The sequence below is a fragment of the Passer domesticus genome, chromosome 17 (assembly GCF_036417665.1).
Source record: "Passer domesticus isolate bPasDom1 chromosome 17, bPasDom1.hap1, whole genome shotgun sequence".
NCBI lineage: Eukaryota > Metazoa > Chordata > Aves > Passeriformes > Passeridae > Passer > Passer domesticus.
The window spans coordinates 11,157,392-11,171,659 of record NC_087490.1 but is presented as its reverse complement, the minus strand read 5'-3'; the positions used below and the strand labels follow the sequence as shown (position 1 = coordinate 11,171,659).

The following is a 14,268-nucleotide window of genomic DNA, read 5'->3' as shown; positions in this document are numbered from 1 at the left end:
CAGCCTGACACTGCTCAGGCTGCTCTCCAGAGCTGCACTCCTGCTCCAACAGTTGCTCCTAACATCTTCAGAGCCAGCTGCCACCCTAAGGCACATCTGTGCCCGGACCAATTGTTCATCTGTACTTTGTGGGACTCAGGAAGAAGCTCCTGACATGGATTTGGGAATATCTCACCCTGAAGTACAGGCAGATTGCTCTGCCTTCCCCATCCCAACTGAAACACCTCACCTCCTTAAACAAGGGGCAAAAAGAAAACAAATCAGCAAGATCTTCACACACTCAGGGCATGTCCCAGGCCAGGGTCCCTGCTCCCAGGGAATGCTGTTACATCAAGGACTCTGCCTGCTGGTCAGGGCTGTGTGTGCCACAGATCTCACCCTGCTCCTCACACCAACTCACTTACTCATCTGTCCAAAGATGAAAACCTAAAAGCTTCCCAATTTCTGTGCACCACTTTTACATTAAGCTGATAACTAATTCAGCTTTTGTTTCCAACATGTATCACATCCCTGTACTCACCTTAAGGCATCCTGGGTGTATGATTTCATTACAAATGGAGCATTCCATTAGCATGAGATTAAACTTGCTCTCCTCCTCTTCCACAGTGTCCTCTTTCCCAGCTTCTCCACACACCAGACACACAGCAGTATGAGGCAGCACCGGCTGTTCACGTATCAGAAAGAACTGATCAAGATATGGCAGACATGGAAACACAAGAGCTCAGTGTGCATTTACAGTGTCCTCATTTCAAAGAGGAGATAAATTATTGTGCAAACTGACATGAAGGCAAAAAAAAAATTGTAACAAATTAGGGCTGGGTCCCAGATCAAGCTCCACAGGACACGTTTCACAACGGGCCCTCCCTGTAGCAACACAGGCTCAGGGAGCATTACTGGGATGGATGAAAATGCATTTTTGGTGGGTTCCTTCAATCTGTGAGCTGACACAGACATTGGCATGCAAGTCACTCCACCAGTGTACAATGGGAGGGGAAAGAATCACCCCAGAACATCACTATTCACATCCATTAGGTTTCACAGCCCGAGCAGCAATTTGGCAGCTCCCGTATTTTACAGGCAGGGCAGACAGATGTTATGGGACCTGATCCAGGTCTCACAGCAAGCCCACAACAGAACCAAGAACAGCCCTTTTCCTGACTGGCAGTCCATTATCCAGGGCCCTGCTCCCAAGCTGAGCACTGCAAAAAGCTCTGCTCACTTAGAAAGAGGATTCTCTCCTGCAAGTGTCACAAGTGAGATCACACAGATTTTTTTTCTTTCTTTGAGGCAGAAAGGGAACTGCAGCATCTCACATACCTGTCACCCATGTCAAAGCACTGAATGCCACTCTAATTAAAAAGACACCTTTTTGCTAATGATTAACAAAATTCTGGTCTGCAGCAATAAGGTATAACCCTCACTACAAAAAAAAAAGGAAGATCCTGAGCTGCCCACAAAGGGAAGTGCAATCGATTAGGCTGCCAGTCCTTAACTACTGCACAGCCAGAAGCAGAGATGGGGCTTTTCCCAGCAAGGATCTCTTGTGGATGGAGTGAATCAATCCCTAAGACAATACCTGCACACCAACCCACATTTCAGGATCAACAGTGCATCCTTCAGCAAGTTTCAGGCAGGGGGAAGCCCAGCTGCAGTGAGCCATTAGAGCACAGAGCATTTTGCAGACAGCAGTACAACTTTTCTGGCTGGGAGCAAGGGTGTCCAGGCAATCCCCTCTGTGCCACCCCTGCCTCTGTCCCACAGATGGGCTGCAACAGCAGCTGGGCTGTCACAACGTGTCCCCCCAGCCCCACTCCATGCAGCAGTCCCAGGCACTCCTGCTTCCCTTCCTGATGGAACTGGTGATGCAGAGGAGGTTCCTGCTCTCTGCACAGCAGTACCACGGGCTCTCTGAAGGCTTCTGAGCTTAATGAAAGTCTGTCTAGTTAATATTGTCAGTGTTATTAACCAAGGCAAGCACAGTCCCAGAACTGTAGGGATCATTACTTCCATACAGCTTCAGCATCTTGCAGGGTATTTTTGGCTGGAAGCTGCTGGGTAGGTACCACAATATTGTTACTGCTGAATTGTTAGAGAACAAGAGCAAAGCCAACAGGATTGCTTACAGAAATGTAAAGCACCTTGAAAGGTACAACAATTCAATTCCTTAATTTTCTGGGCCTTTGCTGCTTTAAGAATTTGTAATAATGTCCCTGATATCTGCACCAGCCTAGAAAGTGCAGAGAAGTCACTGCCAGTGCATGTGAGGGTGGGACAAGTAATCAGAGATGCCTGGCTACCTCTGTCCTAACTGAAAGTAAAACTCCAGGCACCAAGAAGATAAATAAACCTTCACTGGAAGACAGAGGATGACTACACTCAGCTAGAAGAGAAGCCAGATCATCTCCAAAAGGCTCAGCCTGTGTTACTGGGAGTGAAGCAGCTTAGTATGAAAGTTTCCTTCATCAGTGAGGATGAGAAAGCACACTGCAGCCCTAATTTAATCCTTCCACTAAAAAGGCAGCATGATTTCACTATTTCTTGCCCCTGGAGAATAATAAATTCTTCATCCATGCTGTTCAATTCATGCCACACTCCAGGAAATCAAGTGTTCAAAGAAAAGACACTTGAGCTGCAAAAGCACTCTGCAGAAAGGTGGATATTCTGTGTACTTTACTGAAAGATCCAGCAGTGCTGAACCCAATCCTCTGTGTCAGGAACAGAACAGAGCCTGGCACAGAACATGGAGTGAGCTACCAGGAGCAACTACTGGAAACCTTAAGTGCTTATCAGTTTTTTATCACTGTTAGGTGAAGTCATTTAATCCTTCCACTTTGGTCATCTCCTAAAAATTAAAAGAAAACACCCCAAATACTAAGTGAAGGGAACTGTAATGAGAGAAATCAGTATAGATAGGGTGATATTTCAGTTATGAATAAACAACATTCCTTTCCTTAAAAAAACAACAACAAAAGAAAACCAAACCCATAACAGCAGCATAAACAAGACTTTCTAAAGAATTAAAATAAAAACTAAAGCTGATTTTTAGCCTTGAACAGAGTCACTGCAGACATGAGACCTGAGAAGAAGCTCCACAAGTCAGCATGGCAGCTACAGATTCAAAAGCTGCTTGAACAACTTAATGGAAGATTAATCTGTCAATATTTGTTAAACAGAAAGCTATTGCTTGTGACTCAAGAAGCTCCTAAGTAATGTATCACAGGAGCCCAGCAAACTGACTGCCTGCTTGCCCTGTTCTGATGTTCTTTCCCTGACAGCCATTTCCAGTCCCTGAGGAGGACAAGACCCTGGACTGATGGCTCTCTGCCTCATCCAGATCAGACCCTCTGCTCCATGCCTAAGTAACAGCAAACAAATTGAAATTCAGGTCTCTGGGAGCCTGGGGCTGGGGTCATCAACACCAAAATCTTGGGGGGGCTGTCAGTCAAGGATTCCTCTCATCCTAATTTGTGTGGATAACATGGCATAGATGATTGCAGGGCAGCTTTTCTCAGGAAATTCCAACATCCAAACCAAACACACCTCTTCATCCTTAGAATCAGAACTTCCTACTCTTCCCCTTTTCCTCCACATCCCAGAGTCTGAAGGTGACTTCAGCGCTAATTTTTGATGTAATGACAATCTCCACTTCTACACTGCTAAAAGGAAAGCTGTCCTGCTAAGTTTTAGTAGCATTCTGGTTTAGGATTTGGGGAGGATGAGAAGCACTGGGAAAGAACAGAGGGAGGGCAGGGATGACCCACTTTTGCCTGGTGCCCTTTAGAGCCCACTCAGAGCGGAGCACCCAGCCCCACACCCGCTCCCCCAGGAGACACAGCGGGAGGAAAGGACTCTGCAGGCCCAGGCACACTTACAGCTATGCACTGCCTCATGATGCAGGACTGCTTCATCCTGCCGGGCCCCCCGAACTTCTTCATGTCCTTGCAGAAGTGGCACTCGCCGCACTCCGTCCGCAGGCACGCCTCGCACTTGCGGCATCGCGTCCTGCGCCGCCGCGCGCCCGCCGTGCTCCGGTTGGCCGCGAGCTTCACCGCCGAGGCAGCGCCCAGCTTCCCCTTGGGCCGCCCGACTGCCCTGTTCTGGAAGAGACACACACACACAGGGTCAGCTGCCAGCCCTCTGCTGAGCTCCGGGCAACACTGACTGCTGCTGGTGAGTTATGCACACACAGGTAACCCCAGCAGGAACGTAGGGCCATTCCTGGGCCACTCTTAGGCATGAAGGAGATCCATCGCTTTTCCAAGAAAGGATGGGCTGTAAAATGACACAGAAGCCAGGACAAAAATGAGAGATCCCAAAGGCAGAGGAAGCCCGTTTCAACATGAGGGCAGGGAAAAGACATTCAGGCACAGCTCAACACAAGATCCCAAGTGAGGTTCTTGGCTTAGGTCAACAGATGATCTGTGCCAGTGCTGAGCTCTGGCTATCTAGAGATAGCTTAGATTCGTGCTCAGGTTAAGCCAGAAGGATTTCCTCTGCTGAGTCCAAGGAGCAGCAAAAGCAATTTGGTGGTTAGGTACAGCAGGGAAACACTCAGCCAATGGCTCAAGCCCCCAGTCATATCCCTAAAAAATCAGGAGAGTATGAACTACTGCCAAGGAATAAAGTAGGAAATAAAACACAAATGCTACAAAACCCTTCCAAGGTAGCTCCCCTCCTATCCAACACCAGCAAGTGCTCAAAAATAGAACACCAACTGATGATGTGCAAAGGCTAAAAAGGGCATCCCAGGTCTAGATTTCAATGACCTTTAAGACAGAAACTAAAGGAGCGTGAAAAGATTTGAAATGATTAGGTTAACTGCAACATATTCACTCTGGACATCCAAATTTCGTGTTCTCATCAGAAACTCCCTGTTATACACAAGAACTTACAGCTCAAGCCAGACATCACTAAACACCATGTAATTGTATGGAGCTAATTATGCAAGAATTGGCTTGGCTCATACTGACCCCTGACAGCTTTCTCCATAAAGATGATAATAACAGGACTGCAAAGTTCATTTGGTTTAGCATTTATACAACTCTTCCATTTTATGCACATCTCAGCATATGACCAACAGACCACCCAGTTTCACTTTCTGTTCCTGTTGAATTCTGGGCAATCACCAAGGCAGGGGCAGCTTGGCTGTAAGGAGCCATGCAGAAATTCCACCAGAGTTTTTAAATGAAAAGATGTGCAAACATTGCACTTGGTTGTACAAAAGCTTCCCCAGGTGTCCTGCTGTACAACCCTGAAGAGAAGCCACACTGCAGTAGGTTTGATCTTCCTCCCAGCTGACTTAGCAAAGCTCCAGTGACTTTCTCTAAGCTGCAGAGAAGTGCTGATATTTTAACAGCCTCCATCCCGGGAATCTCAGTGCTGGGAGAGCAAAGAAGTCAGCAGCTAGACCCCTTAAGTTTTCTCTCCTACAGACTGACTATGTGAGGTGGGAGAAAACACTACTCAGTCCATGAGGTCGCAGAGATTTCTGCAAAGTTTTTAATTCCACTCCTCCAGAACAGATTTTGCTCCGTGTGCAGCTGAACCCCACGGCGCGGTGTGAACGCGGACGAGCGCAGCTTCCTTCCCATCGCAACCGCAGCAGCCGCCTGGATTTCAGATCAATGTCAGACACTCCGAAGAATAAATATTTACCTTCTAGACCAACTTTCCAGCCTCTCAAGGATAAAGTCGGCTCTGGCAGGACTGGCTTAGAGGCAACCTAGATAAGAGATAATTTTCTTCCTCAGCATGAATCACTCCTCCATTCTATTAGAGTCTCCTTCAGCTAGGAAGGGAGGCGAGACACGAACCAAAGGCTGGATAGCAGCAGGAACAAGTTAAACCAAAACATGCACAACAACCTTGGCAGCTCCCCTTGGACAACAGCACATGGAAGATTCTGTGTGAGCACCTGACTCCTTCCTACTGGGAAGCATCATGATTAAGTTTGAGGCAAACAACAGCTATGATACCGTGAGAATGCTGTTTTTAAATGCTTTCAAGGAAAAATCAAACTCTGTACTTTTCCAGCTGAAAGACAACTCCTGCTTCTGCCAGTGATACGAGCCAAGTCCTAATTCTGGGGACAACAGTTTAAGTGCCAGGACACTGCAAAGACAAGTGATAAAAGGCATCGCTTGAACACAGAATTTGAGAATCCTAAAAAACCCACAAAAGCAGGAAGGTGAAAGTACAAGAACAAGCCTGAAGTCAGACCATACCACACAACTCAGATTTTCTTCCAGACACCACCAGAACACAGCAGAGGTGCAGACCTGCACCTCACTGTATGGAACATTTCTTGCCTACCCAAACCTCTTCACTGCTCATTAGCAAATTGTACTAGCTGGGTTTGTACTAATTTACCAACCAACCAATCCTCAATCCAAGCCACGTTTTCACTCCAGGATGTCGCAGCCAGCGAGGCTGGAGAGGCCTTGCAGGAATTCCCATTCGTATCTAGTTTCAAGGGGCTCCAAAAGTGGTCGCTTAAAAACCTCCACAGAAGAAAATCTGGCCCGGGATTCAAGGGGGTAGAAGGAGCCTCCAACATGGCTTGGGGTTTATTTAGCACATGGCAGCCAGCCAGATAAATTCCAGGTCGATGTTAGTGAGGAGATGCTGCAGGATTTCCAGCTCAGACTGCAGTTTTACAACATACCAGGCCTGGTAATGAGACTGGGTAAAATCTCCTTCCAAGTTCCTGTCCCCATCTCTGTACTGCCACTTGCCATCCTCCCAGCACAACTCCATGGATTTGTCTTGCAAATAATGAGCACATGGTGGGGGATGGCAGCACTCCTTAGCCTGGGTGGCCAGCAAACAGCAGCTCCACAGCCTGAGGCTCAGGACTGGGTCACACCCACTGGGGTGACACAATCTCACTCCTCTGGAGGGGACTCCACCATCTCCTTTCCCAAGGAGATGCAGCCCTCAAGCACAGCCTGGACCTGATGACTCTGAAGCCCCCCACGCTGTCTCTGAGAACTGTCAAGGAAACAAAGATGGTACCAAACTTGATGATTTTTTTTCCCCCTTAAACCTTACAACAAGCCAGGGAGCTCAGACAGAGCCTGCCCGGAATACCATCACCAGCCACTGTGTTCTCCAACATCTCCACAAGAACTGTGCTCCTAACTTCTATGGCCACAGCAAGTCTTCAAAAGAGAGGCAGGGGGATGCTGGAGTGGTGAGAGCCACTCTGCCAAGCTCTCAACAAAGGTAGAGCAAGCAGCTGCTGAAATGAATTAGGATTCATATCTTAAATCCACATTTCTATTGCACTAAAGCCTAGAAAGCTCGTGGGCTTGCACAGGACACCGTGCTCTGTTGTTCATTTTGTTTGGGGTTTTTTTGTTTTGGGTTCTTTTCCTTTTGTGGGTTTTTTTTTTTATTGCTATCCATATTAGTGCTGTGACACACAAAGGTAACCTGCTCCTGTTCCCAAGACAGACACAGCACCTGGGCACTGGGGGTGAACCTGGGCCATCACATGAACTATCCTATGCACTACAAAACCATTTACAAGTCATGAAGTTGGGCTCGCCCTCCCACACCACAGTGCTTAAACATGCCCACCCCTCCAACAGGAAATGCAGTGATTTTCTGAAGTGCTGGCCTCCTACAGACCCCACCAAATTCAACACACTCCTGCTGGACAGCAATTAGGGGACAAGGTGGGGGGGTCACCAGTAATTAAAGTCTCTCACCAGGGCTGTGCAGATGTGGGAATACGCTCAGGTACAACACTCACAATTCTAAACCAGCCCCAGGAAATGAGCTACCTGGAAGCCTCTGCTCAGAACATGAGTTTGTCCTGGTTGTGGACAAACATGTGGCTGCTGGCAGTTTCCACTGCCTACTTACAGGTACCTCAGCACTTCCACGTGTCCCAGCCCTGCCCAGCTGTCACTAAACCACCAACCAGGGTCAGAAGGACCAGAGGCACGAAGGAATGGCCTCTGCCCTGAGCACAACTCTTACTGCAACAGGAACATGATCCTGATGTTTACAGCAGCAAATTACAAACCTTCACAATTACAAAGAACAACTCAACAACTCGGACAAACAAAAAATACCATGAACACCAAGCTTTGGAGAAAACACTGCAAGAGCTATCAGCCATTAAATGCATCATTAAATAGGTGCTGATGTTCCCCAGCTGCTGTCCCAACACCAACTGGGATCCGCCAGAGATGTCACCAGGCAACTTCACACACAAACTCCTCCACCCTAGAGAGGAAGATCAGCTGACCCCGTGACCAAGTCCAGAAGGAGGGAGGTCCTGGTTCTCAAAGCAAGGCTGACTAAGTCTGCAGCCTAGAAACAAGCTCCTCTACAAGTGGCCTTTACCTGGGCACAGCTCTTATTCCATCACTCAGCTTCAGTGACCTGCTTTAAACTGCTGCCAGCAGCACCAAACCATTATTTCAGACTCAACATCTCCAACAAAAACCCAGAGACGTGTGGGGCTGTTCTGAAGGGCTTCTCAGGGGGCAGGTCAGCAAGACCCTGAAGCACTTCACTTCAACCAAGTACAGTGTGAACAGCTCACAGAGTATCCACTGTGTACATCTCCCCCAGACAAGACCTTTTGTGTGCAGTGTTCACTGCTCCAAGGTGCTGTGCCACACAAATATACCCCCTGCATTTGCAAGGAAACGGTGATTTCCTTCTGTAACACACAGACAAATTCTGATTATTCTCATTTACTGTAGTTTGACCACATCTACACGACCAGAACAGCACCCAAAGATGAGAATCCAGGACTTGCCAGGTGCCAGTCCTGAGCTTTATGTGGCACTGCATCCCAATGCAATTGGTTTAACAGAATTAGGATAGCCAAATCTAACTACCACTGGCTTCTTTAGAAGGTCTGATAAATAAACATTAGGGGGAAAACATTTTTTTTACAGAAGCTACATGCATTAACCCACAGTTCATAACTGCTGTCACCTAAAATACCACCCTAAAGGGGCTGGGTCATGGGCAGCACTGGGCACTGGAGGCACCACAGGGTGGCACAGCAAAGGCTTCTGGTCTGTTAGGTCTCTGTCCTTTCCCAGTGCACCACAGGTGCATTTTTCCATCCAAACAGGGTGCAAGTCCTGGAGGACAAGACTACTGCATGCTGCCCAGGGCAGTGAGCAGCACTGTCCCCTCCTGCTCCACTGCCACACTCCTCTCCCAGCCTCCTGATGCAGGGAGCTCTGGTGTTCCCTCTAGAAACCTAAACTGACAATTCCCAGCAGTGGTGCAGACCAGGTAACCCTGCACTTACCCCAAAATATGGGTACTGGCCTTGGCTGCCTGGCAGGGTCTGCCTTTACACTCACACTGTCAGGCACTGCACAATCACAGAACTGTTAACTGGAAAGACCTCAAAGATCCTTGAGTCCAACCATGAACACAGCACTGCCATGTTCACCACCAAACCACGTCCCCAAGTGCCACATCCACACATTTTTAACTCTTCCAGATTCCACCACTTCCCTGAGGAGCCTGTGAATAATCACAATCAAGTCAACAGTTCTCTGTATTAAACCCTTACATGTGTTTAGCAATTAACAGAAACCCTTCTCAAAGGAAGAACTCAGAGGAAGAAGGAAGGACAGGATGATGTAACTGCAGGAATGCAGTGGGGCCAAGGAAGAAGCTAGATTAAGAGAGAAAAAAAATCCCACTGGTGCCAGTAACATCCTTAAAAGTTGTATTAACTGAAGAGCACAAGCCAACACCACGGACCATGTCTGACTAAAGCCTATCTACCCAAAAATCTGCACATGCAAACTCCAGGAGAGCTGTTTTCCTCTCACGGTGAGTGTTTACAGTTACATCACCCTCCTTCAGAACACACTCCTGCTGGGGTGGAGGTGTCCTTCAAGTCCAAGGTCCCTCATTAAACAGGAGCATCGAGGGGAAAGGGAAGGCACTGGAACTTTTTCAATCCCAGCTATCCCAAATCAGCATCAATCCTCTCCAGATGTTTACTGCCACCATCTCCTCCGCTTCATAGCTACAAAACCCTCTTCTGCCACAACCAAAGTAGTTCCTAGCAACCCTTCCAGGTGACCACACAGAACTCCACTACTGAATCAGGCTCATTTCCCACAAGAAAATAGAAAGAAAATAAAAGTTTATACTTTGCAGGTTCATCTGGGTGTTAATGACACTCCAGCAGCTTTTCTGCCAACATAGCAATGTTGTTTAGGGTGTGATAAACTGGCACATCAGTGCCAATGTCAGTGCCCCTGTTTATTTTCCTCTGGTGGTGAGGAGGCAGAAGTTAGGCCTGGAGGGTGGAATAAGATATATTGGCAAAAATATGCTTTGGGAGATAAGCTTCATCAAAAGTAGGAGCTTTTGAAACAAAGACCCCAGTAAATTTTGGACTCGGGGCACAACACAGCTTTTTTTACTGCTGCTTTGGGACAAATCCCCCTGCCCCAACCAGGTGCAGTCTCCTCTGTTTACACACAGCCAGAAATCAAAATTCTTCACTTCAGGAGCAACACAGCAACCTGGTGGCTGGGCAGGTGCTGCCCACGACACAGGACACAGCCCCAGCACCCACACGCTTCCAAGCCCCCAGCACTGCTGGCAACTACCAAAAGTGCAGTAAATCCTGTGTGCTCTGTGATAAAAAACACCACAGCCTTTTTGCCTTCTTAGTTTAGGCACAGACCAGGGAAAGAGGAATGAAAGTCAGCATAAAAAGTGACAAAACCTGTGGTTTCTACCCGAGCATTGAAACTGTGCTGTTCAACTGCACCTTTAGAGGTGAAGCACCTGTTCCATACAAGGGCTATCACAGAAGAAAAAGCAACATAATACTGATTTGACATGAACTGTGTAGAAAAATAGGGTAAGCAGACATTAAAGCAGGCCTGTATGAAAATACAGCTGCAACTACATGAGGTGTTTTACCACTGGAACAGCTCTGAACAGAAAGGAAAACATTCCACAGGTCTTTGGTACATAGGTCACTGCGTTATAGTTTAGGACCAGACCAAGTTTCTTAAGAAACTCCAAAAGAAAAATTTCCCGTCTTGCACTAATTTTTGTTTTAAAGTTCTAAGATACAAAAACGCTATGAAAGCCTCAGGTTTTAGAAGAGTTGAAGAATCCCAGAACATAACCAACTTTCCAGATTCATCCAGCAAGAACCAGCACCTCCAAGCAACAATTTCACAGCTGGTACAATACAGCTGAGACCAATCTGCTCTCCCAACCATTAGCTCTCTTTAAAAAGTGTGCAGTGATTGCACCAAGACACAGACACAAATGGAAAAGGCCTGGCAGGAGAAAAAATTTAAGAAAAGAAGAGGACTGGGACATTTTAACTTCTATGTCTGGGAGCACAGCAGTGAACTCAAAAGCAGCACAGGCCTGCACATTCACACAAACCTCAGAATTAGGCAAAGGCTTAATAAAGTTACTCATGTAAACCTGAGCTTAGGTTCTTGGACTGACACTGCAGCAGGCCAGCGCAGCACGTTGTGTCCCCTGAGGTTTCTGCAGCAGATGTGCCATCCCTGGGGAGCACCCCAGGCACACCACCACCCCAAACTCCTCTTCCACCCCGTTTTCCATGCGCGTTTCTGAACCAAAACAAGGTAAAGTTGTTCAAAACAAGATGGGTTTTGGAAGATAGTCTCAACACCTGGACTACGCAGAAACCGGTCTCTAAAAAGAAAATATCAGGCTATTTTTAAGAGCGAAACACCTCGAGTTAAGAACAAAACTATCAAGTTTATGTTTAAATTACATACACATGTTTAATACTATTCCTGGTGCATTTTTAATTGCTTAGGCAGTTCTTAGAGAGTAAAATACGCAATCTAGAACATATGTTCTGGATTATTTTTCACAGATTACTTCATAAATTCAAGAAGTTTATTCTCCTTCCCCCACAGGAAAAAAAAAAAAAAAAAGCCTTCAGAGAATCAACCCTGCAAGTATTAATAAAAGTTCTCTTTTCATTCCGGCACACATCCTTCTCTTTCTTCTACATCCCTCGTCCCTGGGAATGGAAAGGAGGCTTTGGCTATAAATCAAATGAAGACAAGGTAGCCAGGCTCAGCATCAGACTCTCCCCCAAGTCCCGCAGCCCTCTCAGCTATTTGAGGAATCTTAATAGGAAAAAAAATAACAATTCTGCCGCGGACAGGGCAGCCCCCGAGAGGCAACAGCCACCCGCTGGCGGCGCGTTCGGGGCCCTGGGAGGTGCCGAACTCGCGGTGCCCGGGGCGCCCGCGGCGGGCGAGGCCGAGCGCCCCGGGCCGGCCCCGCGGAGGCTCCGCGGCCCCGCCCGGCGCGGTGCCTCGGCGGGCGGCGCTGCCCCGGGGCCGCTCCCGACCCCACATTGTTCCCGTCCCCGCGGCCGGCGCGGCGCTGCCCGGCCCGGCCTCCTCCCCTCCCTTCCCGCTGCAAACTTCGCCGCCCGCCCCGGACCTGCTCCGGCCCCAGCTCGGGCCCCGGCCCCGGCTCGGGCTCCGGCTCCGACTCGTAGTCCTCCTCGTCGGCGCTCGCAGACATGGCCATGGCTCATGGTGGGCCCAGGCGGAGCCGAGCTGACATGGCTGGAGCGGCGCTGCTGGCGGAGCCCCGCTCCCCGCACACACACACACACATGCAGGAGGAGGAGGAGGAGGAAGGGGGGCCGTGCATATTCATGCCAGGCAGCCAGGAAGGGGCTGGCCCTGCCGGCACGGCCAATCGCGGGCCGCTTCCACACCGCCGGCCTGCGGGGACAGCGGGCACCGCGCGGCCGGGGCACCGCGGCCGCCCCCCGCACACGGCGCGGCCGGGGACGGGGGGCTCGGCCGCCCGGCCGGCAATTAGTCCCCCGCCGGTAATGAGCCCCGCGATGTGCCGAGGGCCGGCGGGGGCGGGCCGAGGCTCGGGTGTGCCGAGCGGCGCTGGGCGGGGAGGATGCGCGGCCGCCCGCGGGGCGCTCGGCGCTGCTCGGGCTGCTCAGACAAAGGAGACGCGCACAGACACACACACACACACACACACACACGCACACACACACCCTGCTCCGCGCTACCTGCCCGCTCCCTTCCCGCGCGGGGCGGGCCGGCAGCGGGGACCCTCCATCCCTCGGCAGGAGGAAGGCACCGAGCAAACTTCCAGATTGCAAGCGGCAGAACCAGCGCTGGGATAAGACGAGGCGACCCGGCTGGTGGAGCTGCTCGCATCTGGCCTCACGCTGCTCCTTGTGCAGGCACCCCCTCCGTGACTTGCTCCCAAGGAACCATTTCTAGCCATGCTCTGACCGTCCTGCCCCGCTGCTGGGGTTTCACAATGAAATACCCTCCCCGCAGTGTGACAAGTAACACATCGGTCAGCCGGGGACCTGTTCTGGATCCAAAGGTCCCAGGGCCAGCACCTCCACATGGACACTGCCTTTGCCCTCCAGAACTTGAGGGTCACAGGCCTGTATTTGAGTGCCGGAGATTTAAATTTCCCATTGGATTTATGGGCCTGCTTTCAGGGGAAATCCCGATTCCACTCAAGTTGTTAGGATTTTGCCTCCGGCTCCTACGCCCACAACACAGAATTAAACATGAGATTAAATATTTGCATGTGCTGAGCAACCAAGAAGCCATAAAGAAGCACATCTAATGGTCCTCGCATCAGGATTTTTGCCAAACTAGTTTCAGCTCAGTTCCCTGGTCTGAATTACCACATGGCACAACCGCTTTGGGTAGTGCAGAAGAGGCAGCAACAGGCAAGAGCTGGCATGGGAGCAAGCAGCAACACAGCCCTTGTGACACCAGGATCCACACCGAGCCTGGTCCCTCGAGTTTAAGTAACAAAACACAGTCAAACTTTAAACACATATTTACGGGCAACTGCTGATAAAGCCACGTGAATTGTGTATTTACTCCCCTTTTTATTTTCAGTACATTAAATACCCATTGAGTGCTGTACTCCTGTTCTCTTGCCAACTCAAACTGAAATGATGGGTAGGTGATGGTGTTCTCCCCATCCTGCTCATCCACCATGCTGGGAGCAAAGCAGTTACTCACAACACATGAAGGGGCTCCCAGAAGGCGATGGGATGTGCTCAGCCCGTCTCCTGTGTCTCCTCAGGTTTCTCTCTTCCCCCATTGTGCTCCTACACAACCGGGAGCAGGAGCAGACGAGAGCTGAGGCATGAAAGGCATGTGCCTAAGGCCTTGGCTTTCAGAATCACAAGGTAATATCAGAATCCAATGTTTTCTGGAGGAGAGAGGAAGGGGGGAATGCATCTCATGA

General features: G+C 49.4%; 1 protein-coding gene across 9 annotated transcripts in view; it reads right to left on the bottom strand.

The window, feature by feature from the left end:
• KDM2B (lysine demethylase 2B) overlaps nucleotides 1-14,268 on the bottom strand; it is a 110,980-nt gene that overhangs the window by 12,429 nt on the left and 84,283 nt on the right. For all 9 annotated transcript variants that reach the window (XM_064392504.1, XM_064392501.1, XM_064392502.1 and 6 more), the window contains 2 exons: nucleotides 3,873-4,097; nucleotides 521-664 (listed from right to left, as the gene is read on the bottom strand). In XM_064392504.1, coding sequence (XP_064248574.1) covers nucleotides 521-664; nucleotides 3,873-4,097 — 369 coding nt within the window. The remainder of the gene's footprint in view (nucleotides 1-520; nucleotides 665-3,872; nucleotides 4,098-14,268) is intronic.